Source organism: Nanorana parkeri, unplaced genomic scaffold, assembly GCF_000935625.1.
Source record: "Nanorana parkeri isolate BGI_ZX_2015 unplaced genomic scaffold, ASM93562v1 scaffold445, whole genome shotgun sequence".
Classification (NCBI taxonomy): Eukaryota; Metazoa; Chordata; class Amphibia; order Anura; family Dicroglossidae; genus Nanorana; species Nanorana parkeri.
The window spans coordinates 40,595-48,958 of NW_017306713.1; the positions used below are offsets into that span (position 1 = coordinate 40,595).

At 40.1% G+C, this 8,364-nt stretch overlaps 1 protein-coding gene across 1 annotated transcript in view; it reads left to right on the forward strand.

Annotated features, from left to right (window-relative positions):
• Positions 1-8,364, forward strand: part of TUBE1 (tubulin epsilon 1) — a 21,591-nt gene extending 13,227 nt beyond the window's left edge. Inside the window, exons 8-12 of the mRNA XM_018560282.1 lie at positions 1,668-1,837; positions 2,728-2,868; positions 3,475-3,615; positions 7,414-7,588; positions 8,206-8,364. Of these exons, the coding sequence (XP_018415784.1) occupies positions 1,668-1,837; positions 2,728-2,868; positions 3,475-3,615; positions 7,414-7,588; positions 8,206-8,364 (786 nt within the window). The remainder of the gene's footprint in view (positions 1-1,667; positions 1,838-2,727; positions 2,869-3,474; positions 3,616-7,413; positions 7,589-8,205) is intronic.

Genomic DNA, 8,364 nt, shown 5'->3' on the forward strand with positions numbered 1-8,364 from the left:
AGAATTTTAGGGGGGAACCCCCACTTTTTGCCAATTTTTTTTTTTTTATTTATTATTTATTTTTTTGTTAGTGGGTTTCACCCTTAAAATGTCTACCAGACCTAAAGGGCCTGGTATGACTTTTGGGGTTGAAAACCACGCATTATTTATTTTTTTTTTTTGTTATAACTCAGGGATCCCTGAGTTATAACAAAAACATTCCTACCAAACCTAAATGGTCTGGTATGGTTTGGAAGGGGGACCCAACGCTATTTTTTTGTTCTTTATTTTCTTTGTTTACTTTTTTTTTTATTCTGCCCTCTATCTCTGAGGTAGCGAGCAGAATAACCGAGCCATGAGCTGCAAGGCTATTCACTCCCTGCTGTTGGGCCCCTATGAGAATAGGTGTGAATAGCAGTGAGTGATCTGCCAAGCGCTCACCTCAGGCGATTCAGATGTTGGATCAGCTGAGGCAAACGTGTTCTTCACTTCAGGTCAGCCGAACGCTTTAGGCAGCTTAGTGAATAACCCCCTAAGTTTTATAAAGTTGATGTTTCTGATGCTAGTTTTGGCAGAGAAGTTCTTCATACGACTGTTTGAGTATTTAAAGAAAAACTCTGCGAAAAATTGTATTAACCCTTGCAGCGAGGCTATGCAAGGGTTAACTGCTTGTTTGTGTCTAGGTACTAAAAAAGAAGAAAAAGTTATACTCGCCTGATCAATCGAGCCGGCTTGCTCTTTGGTCTAAGAGCAAGAACCTAGAACCTCTCTCCCCTTCCTCTGCAGCGCTCTAAGAATCCATGTGTCATCACGTTTTATTCAAGTGTATAGATGTGAGGACGCTGAAGAGCATTCCATCTGTGCAGCGGAGGAGAGACACCCCTTTAGTGACCGGAGAAACAGGAAGTCGGCACAGCCGTTTGGGTGAGTATAACTTTTGTTGGGTTTTTTTGTTTGTTTTTTAGCACCTAGACAAAAACGAGCAGTTAACCCTTGCAGTGCGTGGGTACCTCTACAGCAAGGGTTGAGAAAAAAAAGTTCTTTAAGCTGGTTCTTCTAGTTTTATGGTGCGTGCCCCTCTGTTGAATGTCTCAGAATTTTTCAGAGCTGTGTCCCTCAATGGATGATAGACAAATAGAATAGACTTGTACAGGGATGACAATCCTCCTTGGGATATTAATGCAGAAAAGCTACTGTCTTCTGCTACTGTTAAGCACATTTCCTTTCATTGTTGGCATTCGGTAGTCTCCTTTCATTGTTGGCAGTGGGTAATCTCTTTTTCACTGTGAGCTCACTAAACTGATGCAATATGATTTACTGCACTTTGCAGTCATTGCTCCTGATCCATTCATGAGACAAAGGTATAACCTGGAAATTTAAATGACAATTAGCACCCCGCGCCAATCCCTGTGTAGCTGCAAGCACTATCAGTTTTACCCTCTAAATGTATTGTTTAGAGCATATTTATTATAGAGATTTGTTTGATTTTTAATTTGTATTTGATTGTTCTAGTTGAAGTGCAGCCCATTCATTCTTATAATTTGATAACCTTATAGATTATATTATTTTATCCAACATAACATGTTATGATGATGACCTGATTATAAACTGTTGTCTCTTTTTCTAAATTTACTGATGTTTTTGCTGAAATGTTGGTAATATTCTGTTTTGTTTTCTTCATGCTTAAGTCATTAGTTGACATCGTTAACAAAATTGTTCAGATGTCAAATTCTGGAAAGCTTGGAAGTGTAAAGCCAAATAGTCTTCTGACTTCCAATAAAGGTGGTGTAAAAGAAGCTGAGAAACCATTTGATGCCATGAACAACATTGTAGCAAACCTGCTTTTAAATGTTACTAGGTAATCTCCTTAAGTCTTTTTATTATTTTCTATTAATAAGGAGTTCATTTATAAATGTTCCGCCTGGTGTATAGCTGGGCAGATGTTGTTTACGGTGCTGACGAATATATGAATAGAACTTTTATAAATGAACCCCTGGGTGTAAACAAAGAATTAAGTACATCTCTTGTATTGCACGTTATGCCTAACAGTGAAATTCTCATTTGCTTCCCTTTGGTCTTTTAAATATACCACTAAAATGTATTTTGTTATATTTGTTTAGTAAGTGCAAAAACTACCTGTTGATCCTACCAGAAATGCAATGCTGCCCTGTATAATCTGAAGTCTCATCTCAGATGGTGTAATCAGCCTTGTCCAATTCAGTTCTCTGTACTATAGTAAGCCCCCACCCCAAAGCTTTGGGGACAAGGACAGGATAAGGTGTTCTGTTCTAGGGTGACAGTGCTGCTTCTCCATAGATACAGTAGTGAGTGTTGCCACCCTAGGACAGAAAGGGTATTACTGACAGAATCAACAGGTAAAATAAAGAGGGGAAAATAAGCTTGGAAAAAAAGAAAACGAATGCTGCCACCAAGTCTGAGAACTGGTAAGCTGCAATATATAACACACTTTCATTTGCTGGATTTAGATCCACGTAAATTACCACTTTTAAGGTAAATCATAAACAATGTACGGTTTTGTTTTGTTTTTCTTTAATTCTGTGGATCACCTCCTCTAGTCTACATATATAAATGCCATGCACAAAAACATCATTGAGAAAAGAAGAAAAAAAGAAAAAAATATTCATGCAGAATTGCTAATGAATTTGCCCACCTTAAATGTAAAGCATGTAAAGCACAATAGCTGAATGAGAAGACAAATTGCACGTAAATGTATTTTTTTTTTCTCAGCTCTGCAAGATTTGAAGGGCCACTTAATATGGATCTGAATGAGATCACCATGAACTTGGTCCCATTTCCTCATTTGCACTATTTGACCTCCAGCTTAACTCCTTTATATACACTTGCTGATGTGAATATACCTACACGAAGGTGAGAGCTCTTACCCTAGGGCTGTTAAATTGCTCTTTCTACCCCATCTAACAGTACCTGTGTATAGCAGTTGGTGTAAGTTCTTTATTGCCCCCTCACTCATATCACAGCTCTCTAGCAATCACTAGGCAGCAGCTGTAAAAGCTCATACTGGAAGTCAGACTTTTGAAGGCAAAGCCAAATGTTACAAAATTGGTATAGATCACATATTGGAAAAATACTTTTGAGGAGATTATCATTAAGCAATACAATTTTAGGATTCTGGTTGTTTGTTACCCAAATTTAAAATTACTTATAAAATTGGAGATTGTATTATTATAAATACCTGTTGTAGTAATGATGATGATTTTAGGCAGTACCTAAGATTTTCTTCCCGCCTCATTATTTTCTCTTAAGCAGGCTCTTTATTTACAAATTTATATGCCATATGAGTCCTCTATAATGCAGGAGAGACAGCACAAAACAGTTGTACATTGGAAATATTTGTTAGAGGGCACGGCTATAAGGGAACTTGTTAAATTAATGTTTACAAATTGTTTCTCTGCCTTCATTTGATTATGCAATACAATGCTGAGTTTACATTCATGGCATGTTACTTTTGCACAGATTAGACCAAATGTTCTCCGATGCTTTTAACAAAGATCACCAATTAATTCGAGCAGACCCGAAGCATAATCTTTACCTTGCCTGTGCTTTGATGGTGAGAGGAAACGTCCACATTTCAGACCTTCGTAGAAATATTGAAAGGTTGGTATCAAAAAAGAGAGTACGCCTCCAAAAAAAATAATAGTTTATTGGTGTATAACGCATAAAGGACCTAATCACGTAGACATTTTGTTAATGTATTTTGCGTCAGACTTACTTAGGAAAACAAATGGCAAACGCACTCATCAATTAGTTACCAGCTTTAAAGCAAGGTGCACACGGAAGGGCGTCAAACAGTAAAACATCAAAAAGTTTCCAGGCAAATTATGTCCCACTATTTAAATCACTGAAACAATTGCTCGCCTCATGGACAACCCATAATCTGTCCTGGTTGGGAAAAATTTCAGCCGTTAAGATGACGCTAGTACCCAAACTCTTGTATCACTTCAGAACCCTGCCGGTACAGGTTCCCTCATATGCTTTGCGCTCGATGCAGCGGAGTATCCTCCAGTTTATCTGGCACCCTTTCAGGGCCAGGGTGGCGAGAACTACTTTATACAAACGGAAGATCGATGGGGGAATGGGCCTTCCCAATGTACTGATGTATTATCAAGATTCATATGTTCATTTAGCATCTCTGAATCTTTGATTATACAGAAGAACCAATATACTGATGCACTGTGAACCACTATCTTTCTAATGTTGTATTTGAAAAATTTCAATAAAAATATTGTTACACAAAAAGTTTCCAGGCACACTCACCAGCCAGCATGCAAAAAAACCTGTCTAACCACTAAGGTTAAAAGCAGAGGTTTAGATACACGTCTTCTGCAGAAAATGTGAAAGCCGCACAGCCATGTCAAGGCACCTCTATATAGTGCGGTCCTAACTAAACTATGACAGTCTCCATCTTGGTATCAAATAAGAGAGTACGCCTCCAAAAAAAGAATAGTTTATTGGTGTATAACGCATAAAGGACCTAATCACGTAGACATTTTGTTAATGTATTTTGTGTCAGACTTACTTAGGAGCCAACAGAAAAGAACATATACATCCATTTTTCACCATATTAAAGCTCAAAAAAGGCAAAGATTTTCCTTAATTTGTTCAGCCCTCTCTTCTTTTTGCTTTTTAAAGAAGACATTTCCGTAAACTCAAGAAATACAGGTAAAGCCATATATACAATAAGACCAGCCAAACCAAGCCAGAAGCGTTTTTTAATGCTTCTCATTGGCTTTTCCTCTGTCTTAAACCCAGTGCAGGTTTTCTAAAACTTAGGAGGACAAGCTTTGACATAGTTGCTGTCTTTGAGTCATCTGCAAAAACAGTGTAGCTTACTAAAGAGCTCAGGAAAGCTGGACATAAAACAGTAAGGTTTTTTTCTGTGGCTAAAGCCAAACCTTAATTAGAATTCACATGAAGGCGTGAATGTACATCTCACAAATGAGCAGGCATTTTTCTTAGAGGAGTTTGTCTGATACAGTGATCTTTATTTATTGAGCACACAGTGCAGTAACCCAGAGCAAGCAACAAGAAATCAAGTTTAACTATTGTGAACCCCTGAAAGATAAAATATAATTGATTGCTACACCACATTGTTCTGTTTGCTTGGTATTTATACTGGACTCTGTACTTTTTGCCGCAGGTAATTGTTATAAAAGCTTTTTCCATAACAAGGTATAACAAAGGGTTCTGACAGTGTGAAGACATAGCACAATAAGAATATTGTAAATTGAAAAAATAATTCAAACAAGGGGTGGGAACTAGAAAAGGTTTGGGGAATACAAGAAAGTCAGAATCAAAGAATGTAAGCAGTTGCAGACTGAGGTGAAGTGAGGCTTAAATCTTCCAATAAACAAGCATCCTGCACCTAGGACTTGGTAGATTTACTAAAAACAGAAACAAGGCAACTACAAAAAAAGATCAGAGCATATATACATGGTTTCCCTCCTGCTGCTAGTCTAAAATTAGTCATCCAAGTGGACAAAGCTGGGTCCTTGGGGTGGGTCGGGGATTTTGCATGTAGGAGGGAAGGGAGAGAGAGAGGCATGGGGGGATGGGAGGGTTCTGAGGTGAATAGGGGGGCTGTGGGATGGGAAAGGGATATGTCATAGTTTGGGTAGAAAGTGAAACGATGCGGCCTATAGCATCCCTGGAGATCCCCATTGTGTAGTTCCTCATCCCTCCAGGAGGGAGGCTTAGGTGTCCAAGAGCAAGGGTCAGTCAAAATGTCAAGTCTGCAGTGTTTCATGGAGAGGCTTAAGGTCCTGTCAGGTTTAGGAGGTTTGTGTATGTGGCAGTGGACAGGTCTTTCATGTTATCATGGCTTAAATGAATCAGCTCTTCTAATTCAGCGACGGTATTGACGCAAGAAAGCCATTACTGGATAGTAAAGAGATGGGGAGATTTGTTTGTTTTAGTAAGAGATCAGAGTAGTGAAGGAGAAACTAGATCAGGTTGGACATTTAGAGCTTAATTGGTAATGAGTACTCTCATTTGTGTACTCGCCATATGTGGAAGAATTTACCTTGGTCTCCCTGGCATCTCCAACATATATTGGATATATTTTGGGAGAATTAGTGGAGTACCACTATAGGGGGATAACAACCCCCTATATAATAGCAAAGGCACACTGACAGGTCCTCTTTATGGAGATATTAGGGGTCTCTAGGACCCCTAATATCACCTATGGACCCCAAAAGAAGCTGATAAAGCAGAGATCTGGGGGGGCGGGGGGGGGTGCCGCGAACGAGCACATATAGGCGATCGGCGGGCTATGGACCCGCTGATCGCCTATATGTGTAACACCCGGTAACGGGTGTGTGCATTGGTCGGGTCTTTTCTGCCCGTGCGTGCCCGCTAGGGGGCGCGCGCGAGCAGAAAAAAATTGCCGTCTGGAGACGGCAACCCGCAGATGCAGCAGTGCCGTCCGTCCGTTTTTTTACTACGGGCGAACGGCAAGAGGTTAAGGGAGCCTTAAGCACCAAGAATAATTGACCCAGGTCAGTCTCCCACATGTGGGAGGAAGGGAAGTCGTTAGAGAGCTGAGATGGGAAAGAGTAAATTTTTTTTTAATAAAGTAGGAGAGAGGCAGATGACATGGAATGCAGTGAGTGCACAGGTGAAATAACACTTGAGATCTGGAATGATGCTAAAGAGAAATGGCAACCACACCAATCAATGTATAACTAGCTTTTAAAAGGTCCACATGGAAGGGCTTTGCAAAGTACAAAAGACTGTTTACCGGCCAAGCCTCCTGGCCAACCCTGCCTTGATTGACAGCGGCTCCCAACCAGAGCCTCACTGTCAAGCTGCAGCCGACTGGCACTACACAGCCTTTTAAGATGCAGAATAAACAAAAGGGGCCCTTACTTCCCTGTCTGTGAGTTGGAAGAATATATGAAGAAATGCTCTGCAATAGCGTGTTCGCAGAATAAAGACTCACCAAGAGGTAAAAAATGCTTTAAAAAAAAAGCAAATGACTGGTTTGGTCACTATACAAAATGAACTGCATTAGCATGGCTCTATATACTTATGCGTTTACATAAATTTATCCAGTGATTCTGTGCCTCTAATTGCCATCTAAAGGATCTGCCGATTGTTCTTCATAAATGTTGAAGACTTGCTTGACATAATTGAAAGGAAAAAAATGTTGGCCCTTCTGGCAATCTATACAAAACCTACTGACTAGTTTTTATTGGATGCACATCCTTTTTTTTCATCCACAAGACAATCAAAGTACGCAGGGCCTTGGGTTGCAGGTTATTCCCTTATATTTTTTTTAGGAGCTATTTAATTGTATGTTTTTTCTCATAAACCCAGGGACATATAATTAGACTATGTGTTGCAGTACTTGGGTTTTGATTTTAAAAATCTTGTTTATTAAATTTAATTTTTTAGGCTGAAACCGTCGCTACAGTTTGTCTCTTGGAACCAAGAAGGATGGAAGACTGGGATGTGTTCTGTCCCACCAGTTGGCCATCCCCACTCATTGCTGGCACTAGCCAATAATACATGTGTTAAGCCAACATTTATAGACCTCAGAGACAGGTTTAATAGGTTGTACAGAAAGAAGGTATGTTTGTCAGCCCCCTTTTTTTTTTCCCTTTTATATGCTGTGTGAGAGAGTTCTGGGAATGTTAAATGGTCATTCACTAAAGAGCTGAAGGATCCAGACATAGCTTCGGCTGATCCTTCGGCCGCCTCTGCCCTTCGGTTCCGAGGTACTGAGCAGAATAGCCGAGACGAATGTCTCTCGGAGGCATTCGGCTGTTCACTTACTGCCGTTCAGCCCCCATGAGAATAGGGGCAAACGACAGCGAGTGAGCTGCTGGAGCTTCGGCTCAGCCGATCCAGATGTTGGATCGGCTGAGTCGAACTCTTTGTGCACTTCGGCTCAGTCGAACATGCAGCGCATATTCGGCTGACTGAAGGCAGCCGATGTACGGCTGATTTTAGCCAATGTACCGGTGAAATCAGCCATACCAGACTGAAGTGAATAGCCGAACAGTGTTCGGCAGCTAAGTGAATAACCCCCTTAGTCTTGGTAGAATATGTTGTGTCTATATATTTAAAGTTTTAGTGCAAAATGCATACCTTGTATAATAGACATACAGTATATTAAAATATGTTTTCATTCTTTAAACATAGTTATACAGGGTTCATTGCTGGTAAAAATTTTCATCTTTGCAGGCTCATCTCCACCATTACCTACAAGTTGATGGCATGGAACAAAGCTGTTTTTCAGAAGCTCTGACATCGTTATCCTCTTTAATAGAAGAGTATGACCAACTGGATGCTACCAAAGGGTTAAATATGCCAAATCCTCCTCGATTTAACATAGCAGTATGA